The sequence below is a fragment of the Bos grunniens genome, chromosome X, assembly GCF_055505025.1.
Source record: "Bos grunniens cultivar Pamir isolate PY7600 chromosome X, Bosgru_T2T1.0, whole genome shotgun sequence".
Classification (NCBI taxonomy): Eukaryota; Metazoa; Chordata; class Mammalia; order Artiodactyla; family Bovidae; genus Bos; species Bos grunniens.
The window spans coordinates 27,049,976-27,064,060 of record NC_141194.1 but is presented as its reverse complement, the minus strand read 5'-3'; the positions used below and the strand labels follow the sequence as shown (position 1 = coordinate 27,064,060).

General features: G+C 36.9%; 1 protein-coding gene across 3 annotated transcripts in view; it reads right to left on the bottom strand.

Annotated features, from left to right (window-relative positions):
- IL1RAPL1 (interleukin 1 receptor accessory protein like 1) overlaps nucleotides 1–14,085 on the bottom strand; it is a 1,454,732-nt gene that overhangs the window by 331,153 nt on the left and 1,109,494 nt on the right. For all 3 annotated transcript variants that reach the window (XM_086387986.1, XM_086387985.1, XM_086387987.1), the window contains exon 6: nucleotides 768–842. In XM_086387986.1, the coding sequence (XP_086244112.1) occupies nucleotides 768–842 (75 nt within the window). The remainder of the gene's footprint in view (nucleotides 1–767; nucleotides 843–14,085) is intronic.

Here is a 14,085-nt window from a genome sequence, read left to right as displayed (position 1 = left end):
TTTTGATAACCTTTCATAATAAACCACTAAAAGCAAATAATTTTCTGCTAAAGTTTATGATATATACACACATGCATACTATATCTCAAATAAAAAATATAATTGAATGTACTGTATGTATTTATAAACAAGAGGGGAAATTTCCCATAATTTGGTATAACTTAGTACAGATAAGTCAGACTAAGAAACTCTAGACTTAACTCTAAGATAAATATGTTAAAATTCAGATTTGTGGACAACTAGATATTTTCACCAGAACATATTCTGTCCATATTCTACTGTTTCAGCCCTTTAATCAAAAGCCACTTGCTCACATTTTATAAATACATTATCCATAACTGTAATAGTGTCATTCATTTTAATGAATCTCTACCCTTTCCCCCAATTTTAAAAACTGTACTTTAATGTATTACTGGGTATTATAAGTCAAATAGTTCCACATTACTTGTTGTAAAACCAATTCAAGCCTTATAAAATGACAAGATAATATCAGCAAAACTCTCTGCCCATCTAATTTCTCAACAACCACTTAATTTCTCAACAACCATCTAAATAACACATGAGATTTGACATCCATATGTCCAAATTAATCCTAATGCAGGCATGGCAGGATGAAATATGCCATGTTTGCTGGTGTTTTCTAATTTTGCTCCTTTTAAATAAACATGGCCTTAGCTCGGAGTATTACACCAGGCTACAATCTAGGCTTAGTAATGGTAAGAATGTAACAAGAAAAGTGTACTAACAAGAATTAAGGCATTACTCACCCAGCTGGGTCTCCTGAATCGTCAGTTTACTTTCCATAGGATACAACAGCTTGGGTGGTTTATCTGTCAGAGGGGCTGAAAAACAATAATAATACAGATTTAGAGTTATGCTGCATAAACTGAAGGAGAGAACACAGTTTATTTTCATAAATATTTCTCATTCTCTGAGTAGTGTGTCAAAACATTTTACCAGGTAGTGACTTACATATTGCAAGTAGTACCTTCAGGCAAGCTGAAAAGCTATTAGATTATACATGAGTCAAATATAACACTACCAAATTGACAGTCACAGGAGACTGCTGAAGTACAGAATTAAGGTTGCTCAGACCTTATGAATATATGATTGTACTTTACCAAATATTTTAATCGGTATCGTATTTTCCTTTTTAAAGGGTACCCTACATTTTCTGTGTTAATTAAAGATACACATGATAACTGTATCATGCATTTCAATGACTTTGGGGGGCATAATATTGTCTATTTCTTCCTAATCCCATTCCTAGATTTCCTACTCTGGATCACATTGCCTCAAAATCCATAATTGAGTAATTCAGTTTAGTTCAGTCACTCAATCGTGTCCAACTCTTTGCGACCCCATGAACCACAGCACGCCAGGCCTCCCTGTCCATCACCAACTCCTGAAATCCACCCAAACCCATGTCCATTGAGTCAATGATGCCATCCAACCATCTCATCCTCTGTCGTCCCCTTCTCCTTTGCCCTCAATCTTTCCCAGCATCAGGGTCTTTTCCAATGAGTCAGCTCTTTGCATCAGGTGGCCGAAGTATTGGAGTTTTAGCTTCAACATCAGTCCTTCCAATGAACACCCAGGACTGATCTCCTTTAGGATGGACTGGTTGGATTACTTTACAGTCCAAGGGACTCTCAAGAGTATTCTCCAACACCACAGTTCAAAAGCATCAATTCTTTGGCGCTCAGCTTTCTTTATAGTCCAACTCTCGCATCCATACATGAGCACTGGAAAAACCATAGCCTTGACTAGACGGACTTTTGTTGGCAAAGTAATATCCCTGCTTTTTAATATGCTATCTAGGTTGGTCATAACTTTCCTTCCAAGGAGTAAGCGTCTTTTAATTTAGTAATTATATTAAGTATTTCTCACATACATCTCCTATAAATGAAACAGCAATGTGGCATTACATTACTACAAGTACAAGCTGCATACTCCAACATGCACATAAATACTCACCAAGTTATATTTTAAAATATTTCCATTTAGTCAGAACACTTTATTGCTATTATCTGTGATACTTTATAATACTTATTGCTAATTTGCACGATATACTGTCTGATTTTTAGCTTCTACACATTATTGCTCTGTGCACTTATCAGTCTATCAATGATCAGCACACAGATCTAAGAGTGGGCTATTAAGCATCTTGAAGATAGGTTTCCCACTCCATACTTCATCCTGAGCTAAACTAGACAATCTGGACTTTAGGCAAATAGTCAGTGATCCTTCATTAAAGACTCCCTGCTCACCCTCTTGGACTAAGAAGCCTGCCAGGTCCCTGTGAAATCTGCCACTGCAACTTCAACTCTGTAGGAAGTACAGAAATGACCAATTAAGGGTTGCTGAAATTGACTGAAAAATTAAATGATTTTGCATCGAGGGCTTTCTTCCTTCCTTGCCAGGACATGCCAGTGTGGTTGGTAACTGGAAGGTTGATCTAGACAGCAGTGCCCCGAGTCAGCCACATATCCTCCTCACCAGAGGATTCAAGAATTCAGTCTGCTTTGGCAGCTCACCACTCTCTCTCTTTCACAGAAAACACAGTCAGTGCAAATGGAAGATGCATCCTAACTCAGAAAAACAGGGATGAGTTTTAAGAGTCCTGGTTTGAAAGACCAACCTCACATAGGATCAACAGCTTTTGTTCATAACTAATTGAATACATTATTCATCTTCATTAATATTTAACACCAGGCTGGGAAGGAAGGGGGAAGGAAAGCTGGGGTAATAGGATGAGATAAATCACTTTGAAATTCTTCTCGAAAATTTGACATCACTCTGATTAACCTTAAACACTTGTATTCCTTGCCTAAAGTGATCTTAACAGTTTTTTATTCTCCTATCAGCTAAATAAGTCGATTATTCACTGAATGTCGGCAAAGCAGTTCACCACTAATAACTTAAAAAAGCCACAGGTCCTAAACCGTGGTTATCAAATAATTTCAGTAAACTTGGAAAGCAACTATGGCAGGTAAGCCTGGTGTGCTGCAGTCCATGGGGTCGCAAAGAGTCGGACGCAACTGAAATGAACCAACTGACGGCATCAAAATAACCAGCTTATTCAGTAAATTAACTCAGTTTAGAAAAGCTTGTGATTGTGTAGTTACAAGTAGACAATTCAACAGTTATAGTAAGTAGCTGAGAAAAATATTCTCTGTTCAAACACATTCTAGACTAATTTATCTGCAGAGAAAGATAATAAAATCCCCACATAGGACATTTGTTCAGAAATATAAAATGGTTGTATGGTTCTCCATTCCAATTCACCACCCACCGCATGGCATAGTACTGCATCATTAAGACCTTTTTATATTATCCTCATGGGACAGCTCCAAGTTAGCAGAAGAATCATAGAATGTTCAAGCCAGAGAAAATTCTAAGCTTATGAAGTTGTTTGATATTTAAATTGTGTTCCCTAAAGCCCTATGGTTTCCATAGCATCCCTCTGGGCAGATGAAATGCAGACAGAGATAAGGGGTGGACTGGGAGTTGACTTCATACTTTGTTGTGCCACCTATTCCTCTCTTGACAAAAATATCCCTGCTTTTATTTATCTTACACATCAGTATTTTGTCCAAGATTTTAACCAAAAAAGTCCAATCCAACTTAACTGATGTACTGTATATTGGGCGCTGTTATGTGCTAGGCATTGTGACAGGGGCTTTGGAATAGCTTTGGGCTTTTTGCCTTTACCTCTTATAGTAATTAGAAGTTAAAAAAACAGCCATAGTGGAAAAATTCTGAGCTGGGTCAATTCTCCTGTTTTAGAGATCAATGATCGGAGGTGCGAAAAGCACAAGCAATGTGCCAAAAGTGACAGAGGAAAGACCAGCTAGAGTCCTTGCTGGAACTTTGCCTCTCAATTCTTTATCACCTGATCCTTGAAAATTCTATCAAGCAACTACTACAGCTCTGCTCAGTGTTTCCCCTCAAGGTGTGAGCAATCTGTTAGGAGAGCAAAAACATGCAAGTAAGTGACCTACTACAGCAGAACCCTCATATTGTGCAATCTGTCATCTCGATGTTTTGATATTATGCTGTAAGAGGATATCATTTAGGCATGTTTCTTGTATGATTCACTTGTCTTTGATAAAAGTGAACTGAATCTATCAGAGAGCACAACAACTGACCTCAGATCTGACATATGACTGAGGACCATTAATGGGAGGACCATTAAAGCTAAGATGTACCTCCACAGTCATTTGAGGGTGACCAATTGTGCTGCCACAAAGAAAAGAAATGTGCTGAATTACCCATTATTTGAATGTTCCTGACACTTTACAGTGTTTAATAAATATTAGTTGAATCTAAGTGACAGAACAAATGCAGGAATGGTAATGACCAAACAAAATGACCACATGCACACAAACACAAAGCCCTCTTCATTTTCTGCTTGGGCAAAAGTAGGACTGAAAGGAAACTCAAACAAACTAGCTCAATTAAAAAAAAAGGAATAAGCATTAGACCATGACTAGACCAACTGACATTTTATTGTCAAGAAAACAACTTGGTTTTCAGGGCATTTTCTTTCTCTCCTTTCTCTCTCTCTCTCTTTCTCTCTCTCTCTCTCTCTCTCACACACACACACACACACACACACAAAGGTGAAATCATTGAAAAAATAATGCAAGTCTGACAGTAGTGATAGGAAGCACAGGTTGATTTTAAATCTTAATCACATTTTTCTATGAAAAAAAAATACAACAAGTACAGTAGAGATGTTTCTCTGGCTAATTCTGCATTGAAATATTTATACACATCCACCAAAAAATGTATTTTCTGTCTCTCATTTTATTTTATTTTTCAGAGATTTTATTTTATTTTTCTCATTTTATTTTTCAGAACACTCCATTGACAACATTAAAGATAACACAGTTATTTTAAAATAAAAATTATTTTTATTTTAAAATTAAAATCTTTATTTTAGAATAAAAAATCTTTTACAAAGTTATTAATATGTCCCAATTGACAAATCATTCTTTAGAGTAGAAGGGAAATTATAAAGACATTTGTGCTGCTTACCAGCTGCTAGTTAGAGAAACATCTAGAAGCTGGTATACACAAAGTTGTATATAGGAATAATTGCTGTGTTAACATTCCACAAATAATTATGAAGAGATGAAGTTTCTCTCTTTTTTCCCTGTGCCATGTACACTTGGGTTATGGAATAACAAAAAAATAGGATCCCATATTCCAAAGCAAAAGTGACAAGAGACCAGGGTAATGAGGCCAGTATTCTCAATTTTTTCTAATAATCTTAAAGAGAAGTATGAAATATTTAGAATGAGTGGATCTTTGTTTTGACATCCCTCTAAAATTTGTTTTTAGTCCCTCAAATACTATTGAGAACAATCAATACCTCTTGGATACTTAAAATTGTCCTACTATAAAAATCTGTTCTTTCAAAATCACAGATACTTTTCAAAATGTATTTTAAGTAGTGCCTTCTCTATTTTGTTTCTTAGAAGCATTATGGTGGAGTAAGAAAGATAATACACATAGTTTTCAGGGAGACATGAGTCTACTAATGCCTGATTCTGCCTGGTTGGCTTGGCAAGTTAAAGAATTTATTTAAGCTCTCTGAGTCTCAGTCTCCTTATATATAAAATGTGATATTTTCCCTTATGGCTTGGTATGAGGATTAAAAAGGATAACAGATTAAATGCTTTGATATGCTAGATGGAAAATACATGATGATACCCATCAAAGTTTGGGTTTGGGACAGTAGCATTTAGCATTCTTTGTAGCTGGAGAAGAAAAATATTATTGTCTGTAAAATAATGAAGTAGGGAATTAGCTAATTCAAAAGACATTTAGATTCTGACTATAAGAATCACGAAAAGAGAAAAAGAATGAGGAATATTTCCTGCATTAGTTTCAAGAGGAGAACAACTGTTCCATCTTCAAAAACAATTTAACAACAGCATTTGGAAGACTTTTTGATGTGCAAGCAATGTACTGGGAATGTAAATGACTCAAAGATAAAATTCAGCTTTTAACCCTTACAGAGCTTACAACCTAGATAAATAATTAAAACATAACTCCACAAATCAATATCAAGTGCCTTTTCAAGTATCTGCGAATAATAAGTACTACATATAAAAAGACCAATAAGGCATGGAGTTCTACATAAGAATGTATGAAACGAGAACACCTATATGAGGCATTGTGATGAGCGCTATGCTGCCGCGCTGCTTAGTCACTTGAGTTGTGTCCAACTCTTTGCCACCCCATGTACTGCAGCCCACCAGGCTCCTTTGTCCATGGGATTTTCTAGGCAAGAATACTACAGTGGGTTGCCATGCCCTCCTCCAGGGGATCTTCCTGACCCAGGGATCGAACCCTGGTCTCCTACATTGCAGGCAGATTCTTTACCACTTAGCCACCAGGGAAACCCCATGATGAGCACTATGAAGTGAAAGTGAAAGTCACTCAGTCGTGTCTGACTCTTTGCGACCCCATGGACTATACAGTCCATGGAATTCTCCAGGCCAGAATACTAGAGTGGGTAGACTTTTCTTTTTCCAGATGATCTTCCCGACCCAGGGATCAAACCCAGGTCTCCTGCATTGCAAGCAGATTCTTTACCAGCTGAGCAACAAGGGAAGCCCTGTGATGAGTGCTGTACTCAGAGATAATTACTTTATGACCCTATTTAAACCTACCAACTAAATATGGTCACAAAACAATACTCACAGATTTATTCAGCTGACAATAAAACATGCTCTGTGGCAAACCCACCAACAGGCTTCATTTTATAGTGGTTTTTTTCAGCTTGTTTTGTTGTCTGCATGTACTTTTTATCTTAAAGACTTGACAAACAACTGCCTATTTTCCTAGCAAGTCAAGGGAACACGAACTACTCATAGAGCTTCAGTGACTCAAAATAGGATTTCAGTTCTGCTTTCTTTGGTCTGGAATGTTTGAGGATTATTAGTTCTCCAGTACTCTTGCCTGGAAAATCCCATGGACGGAGGAGCCTGGTGGGCTGCAGTCCATGGGGTCGCTAAAAGTTGGACATGACTGAACGACTTCACTTTCCCTTTTCACTTTCATGCATTGGAGAAGGAAATGGCAACCCACTCCAGTGTTCTTGCCTTGAGAATCCGGGAACGGGGGAGCCTGGTGGGCTGCCGTCTATGGGGTCACAGAGTCGGACACGACTGAAGCGACTTAGCAGCAGTAGTTCTTAATAATGGAGCACAGCCATTGTGAGAAATATAGCAAGTATCATGTTCCTTGGGAGAATAAAAATGAAAGGCTCGGAAAGAATATCCATGTATACTAGGTGAAGCTATTTTGGGGTAGAGAGGTTCTCTACTCCTCACTTGTCTCCAGTGCATCAGGATTGGCAAAATGTATCCTTTCTGTTGCAAACAATTATGTTAGCTCCCAGGGGTGCCATGGAGCCTCAAAAACCTCAGAGAGCAGGAAGTGACAAAGCAAGGGAGCAGAGAGTGCAGGGAGAGCAGTTTATGAATAAACTAACACCATATACGTGATAACCTTGATCTTGGAGTCATGTCAAAGTGATAAAGCAAATGCTCCCAAGGTGGAACTCTTACTGTATCTATTAGAATGCATGTATTCAGGAAAATCAAAAGTCAATTTGACTAGCTTTGATACTTGATATTTTATTCATATAGTTTGATAAGTGTTGCTTATAATGCAAATTAAAAACACATTCATTCATTCATTCAACAAATATTTTTAATGCATCTCCCCTTTGCCAGAAAGTTCTCTAGTTATAAGGGGATATGACTGAACCAGCCAGATACAACTCCTGCTCTCATGGAGCCTGCATTGCAGTGGGGGAGATGGAAAATACACATGTAAATGAATGCATGTATAACCTAATATCAGGTAGTTCTAAGTACTATAAAAAATAAAGCAGACAAAGGGAAAGAGACTAATGTAGGTGCTATTGTAGAGGAATGTCAGGAAAGCTGGTTTTGAAGATCATTTGAAGCAGATCTATGTGAAAGGAGGAAACAAGCCATGGAAAGGACCTGGAGGAAAATTATGGCAGGCAGAGGGAAGAGCAAGTGCAAAGGGCATGAAATGGGCATGCACTTGGCATGTTTGAGGGAAGGCACAGATCATTCTAGTTATCCTGACAAAAGGAAAGAGTGCCAACAAGTTCAGAGACAGCCATAGACCAATTCAGGCATGGCCTTGTAGAACATGGAAAAGAATGGGGTTCTATTCTAAATGTAATGCGACTGCATTCGAGATTTTTGGAAAGAGTGAATGGCAGCATTTTTATGCCTGAAATGTCACTCTGGCACCTTGGTGTTCAAGTCTAGAAGGATGGAGTTTGAACCAATACAATGACTGGTGATGATACGTTGCTGTTGGTGGTAAAAATGGTAGGGTATTGTTCCTTTAACTATTTGGTAGGTAGAGTTAAAATTTTCTGATGGATTTGATACGAAATGTAAATGAAAATCTAGGCATTAAGTGGGGAGAGGTCCCAAGATATGCGCTTGAGCAAACACATGAAGGGCAGTGTCATTTACTGATATGGAGGGAAGTACAAGAGTAGCAGTTTAAGAAGGCGATAGGAATCAAGAGACATAGCTTATAAATCAATTCAGTCACAGCCTATTATCCAAAGAGACTAGAGAACTTTCCTATTGATCAATGATTTATATTTGAAAAAGCAAGCCACTGACTGACAACTCATCTTCTCCTTCTGGTCCCCCAGAGGATTGAGAAAATAACCTTAAAAAGTTCCATGTTTCAGGCTGATGCCATATTCATTTATCATGAGATAAACTTTGGCTAATCTCTATTTTCCCTTGCTTTAACATCATTCATGAAAAATGATATACCAGCAAATTCATTTTTGACTAATAGAATCAGGACCATGCTGAGCCAAGATATGAAGAACAATTCTCTAGTATTTCCCTGATTCAATATGTGGCACATATTTAATCAGAAAATTTAATATCAGACATAATTTAGTAAGTGAAGAGGCACTAAAGAGCCTCTTGATGAGGGTGAAAGAGGAGAGTGAAAAAACTGGCTTAAAACTCAACATTCAAAAAATGAAGATGATGGCATCCAGTCCCATCACTTCATGGCAAATAGAAAAAGTGGAAATGGTGACAGATTTTATTTTCTTGGGCTCAAGAATCATTGCAGATGGTGACTGCAGCCACTAAATTAAAAGATGCATTTTCCTTGGAAGGAAAACTATGACAAACCTAGACAGCATATTAAAAAGCAGAGACATCACTTTACTGACAAAAGTCTGTATAGTCAAAGCTATGGCTTTTCCAGTAGTCATGTACGAGCGTGAGAGTTGGACCATAAAGAAGGCTGAGAGCCAAAGAATTGATGCTTTTGAATTGTGATGCTGGAGAAGACTCTTGAGAGTCCTTTAGACAATAAGGAGAAATCAATCCTAAAAATATCAACCCTGAATATTCATTGGAAGGATTGATGCTTAAGCTGAAGTTCCAATACTTTGGCCAGCTGATGTGAAGAACCAACTCATTGGAAAAGACCCTGATGCTGGAAAAGACTGAGGGCAAGAGCAGAAGGGGCGGCAGAGATTGAGATGGTTAGACAGCATCACCGACTCAATGGACATGAATTTATGAATTTGAGCAAATTCCGGGAGATAGTGAAGGACTGGGAAGCCTGGAGTGCTGCAGTCCACGGGCTTACAAAGAGTCAGACATAACTTAGTAACTGAATAATAACAACAACAAACTGCAAAGTATTAACAAAGACGTTATGGGATTTATATTTCATCACTTTCTGTTATCTTGAAGCTCCCAGGGAACATAAACAGTGAAAGATTATCTTCATTCAATAATTATTTTTAAAATAGAATCACTAAAGAACATCATAGGAAAAGTTAACTAACATGGAGCTAATGTTAGGGCTCAGGTTCTGTCTTCATTTGTTACCTTCTACAGTTATCTCTTAAGCCCCAACTTACCAGATTCCATTATTGACCACCCCACTTGCTGCACCCAGACTCATAGCTGATTCTAGAACTTCGTCCAGTTACCCACTACACTACACCATGATTCTGACCTAACGAGCTGAGAGTAATATGGAGGGCAAACAAAAGAGAACATAGGTAGGCAGAATAAAGGTGGCTTAATATTTTTATTTTTAAAACAACTGCTGCTGACTTTTACATAAATGTTGTGAGGCTAATTTTTAAATGAATGCATGACTAATTTCAATCCTCCTAAATAAATTTGTGTGTAGTCAAAACTAAAGCAAAAAAATGGTGAGAAAAATTAAACAATACATAATTATCTGTGGAAATTATGATGAACCCAAGGAAAAGAATGCTGATTGATATAATAGCTATAATCAAGTAGGTAAGCATGCCAACTACTGTTTTCACTTCTGTTGACAGGCAAGGAAAGAATTAATGGTCACCAATTAGCTTCTAGGGACAATAGTCAATTCCAAAAAATTATGTCCTATAAGTGAAAGTATCTCTTCCCCAGCAATGAGAAAGAAAGCAAAATTATCATAGCATATCATTTTTTTCTTTTTCTATTAGTAGATAAAAGGCCTTCAAGAAATGAAAATAATAAATCCCAGGCTGTCTGGAAATGCTTATTAAGGGAAATTGTGGAATACACAAAAGGTATCATGTTACTACTGAAAGTCAGAAAGTATTTTATTCTCTGCTTATTTATTCACAGTAAGACATCACATTTCCAGAGTATAGTGTAATGTAATTTAATGTCCTTCCCAATTATCTCAGGTTGGTTTGTTATATTATACTTCAATGTAGAAGAATTTATGTAGAAGAATTTCTAGAATTTTTTTGTAAGTGGCAAGGAGGAGTTAGCCAGGGATTAAAAAAATGTAGTCCATGTAATATCTCAATTTAGCACTAAAAATTCACAGAGCATACTTCACTTAATTTTATTCACAACCTGTTAAATTGACATGTAAGCTGGAACTCTCAGCATAAATTTAAGGCCTTTAAGACACAAAAACATAAATTTAAGATTGCAAATAAGTATATGTGTAGGAAAAATTAACACATGGTATTTTGGGGTGTGCAGTTACATTATTTAATTTGATCATCCATTTCCTACTATGAAAAAGTCTAGAAGCTTCCCCCCAAACCAATAGCCAGTGAGGACAGATGCCAAGATCTGAACCTATGTCATCGGATTTTAATGGTCACATGTTTTCCATTTCTGTAGTCTGCTTTCCAACATTTGTGATTTCTAATGTAGTTTCTATTAGACACCTTATTGTTTTTCTGGAGAGTCTGATGATGTGGGGAAGACTGGGGGAAACATTTTGATATATTTTGGAAACAGAGAGAGGGAAAGGTCTGTCTTAGAACTAAACTGTACTTCACAATCATGAAGCTTTTACTGTAGAATTTAAATAAGCCTAACACTTATTTCTTAAGATTAGAAAGGAGGGTTAACATCTATCATTAGCTCTCATAAGTAGAACCCTTTATTGATTACAGAACTTGAGGATGACATACAATTTGAGGCTCTCATTATGACAGTGGACCAAAAAAAAAAAAAAAAGGTGGGCGGAGCATTCTAGAAATCCTACTAAAATTGCTACCAAAGAGAAAATGAACCTTAATAAGTACATTCTCCAGGACAATCCAAGGTCCATAAATATGAACTAAAATCTTAAATTTTTTGTAGTAATTGTATAAGTATTAGAGACTTCCTTTAGAGTGAAATTTCATAACCACTCATATCCTGTAAAAAATAACATCACTTTTGCATAAAATGTGGAAACACAAATTAAATAAACAATTCTACTATTACTGAATTGTACTCTTGTAGATGAATCAAATTTCATTGGTGATCAGCTTCCTATGGGGCAATAACAGTAGATTTGTCAAATATTCATGAATATGCAACTTCTGCACTGGCTTTAATTTTCTTGACTTCTGTCAATGATAAGGTTGCATTGGCAGACAGCACAGATTCCTCTGAGAGTCCAGTCCAATTTCTATACACTTGGAACCTCCCAATTCCAATATAATAGTAACAGAAACACTGTATACTAAGTTACAGGCTGACTGTGACAGCTAATGACATGACTGTTAAAGAAATATGCCTACAAATAAATAGCCTCTCTCCCTCCCTTTCTTCCTTCATCTTCCCTTCTTTCTATTTACCTTCCCTCCCATCTTCCTTTCCTTCTTTTCTACCTTTTCTTCTCCCTCTCTCCCTGTTTTCATGTCATATTTCCTTCTTTCCCAAGAAATCCAACTGAAAGGCAGACTGAAGGGAAAGCATTTTGTTTTCTCACTGGTTACAGTGCAAAAACAGAAACCTAAATTTCCATTCATTCATTTATTCGGCTATAACTTACTTGCCTACATAATCACCATTTTTTCCTATTTAGATTGTTATCATTCATTCAAGTAACACTGTTGGGAATGATCTTTTTCGCAGAGATCATTTTATAAAAAATGGTAATTTATCAAATAATAACCTCCTACCTAAAAGGATTTGAAGCAGCTTCAACAATGTCTAAACACTTACTCAAGAGCTCCTTTGGCAGTTTTTTATTGTTTCATAAAAGAAAAGTCTATCACAAGTCATTAAAAACGTGATTACCACGAAAAACAGTCCAAGAAAGAAAAGCATGCCTATGAGCAATAAGATCAGGCACTCTTTAAATAAAACTTGCTATTCAAATCTAATTATGCTGCAAATGCTGTTATATTACTTTTGCTATCAGTATATAGCCAAGAGTTACTTGGCAGCAAATGGGGGTTAGTCATTTTAAGAATTTTCCTTTCAGCAATGCAGGAACAAACTGCAAATTTGTTCTTAGTTGCACCGAACACCACTCATATCCTCAAAAGAAAAGAAAATAAGAACCAAAACAAAAGCCAATTACAAACAACAACATCCACAAGATGTTGATAATTACTGTAACTGAGTGATGGGTACATGGAATTTCATTCTGCTACTTTATTTTTGTGTCTATTATGCTTGAAATTATCCAACATAAAAATAGTTTTTTAAAAATATCACTATGTGAAAACTTTAGGGGTTGCTAAAATTTTTGAATGCTATTTATAGCATGAATATGTGCATATATCTACATATGTCCATATAGTGAAGAATAAATTACCAATTTGAGCCAAGTTTATAACAAGAAATGAAATGAAATTGAATTGCATCTATGCCAGCTCTAAGCAATACCACAGCTCTATTTGCTCAGCAAAATTTATTTCTATACGTCTTCACATTTCTTTGTTTATAATAAATACAGCAAAGGCATTTTACTCTAGGAAAAAAGCACTAATACAATTTATCAGTTCAACATTATTGAATTACGAATTACCCTTAATCTTAGTAGCTTAAAATAGTGGCCATTTATTATTTTCTGTGAGTCTACCAAACAGCTGGGAGGAGAGTGGATCTTGGCCCACACTGGAATGATCTTTGCCCAGCTCACTCATGCATCTGTGGTCCACTCTCAGTCAAACATGTGGCTTTGCTCACCTGGGCTGGGCTTGCTTACATCTCTTGGATGTAAGTCTTTACAAGCTGAGACTTTTATTCAGTAATTGATATGGGATCAATGGAGGTTTGTAAGGAGGGAAGTAACATGATCCTATGTGAAATGTTTAAGCTCCTTTAGCCTAGCACTAGCCTCGGGCTGCTCTGCATCATGGACACTGAACATTCTGCCATTTCCCCAGTTCACCATTCTCTTAGATTCTTCTGGAATGTGCCTCTAGTGCTCATTCTGAAAGGTGATACTGCTCCTTTTTCAATCCTAATGCACCTTCCGTAACTACCACAGATATCAGTTTTTAGGTGAAAATTTCCTGCCTCCAGATGGGGTCCCAAAACACAACTTCCTTATCTCCATCCAGCCTTTAAGAGGCTGGGTTATAACTTTTCCTTCTACACATCTGACTGACTCTTGAAAGTATAAACTCCATGAGAACAGGGATTAACGTGGTTTTAAAAAAATCTTTTTTAACCTGCATGTTCCTAATGTTTTCAGTGTTTTCTGTAGAAGGTCGTGTCTGACTCTTTTGCAACCCCATGGACTGTAGCCCACCAGGCTCCTCTG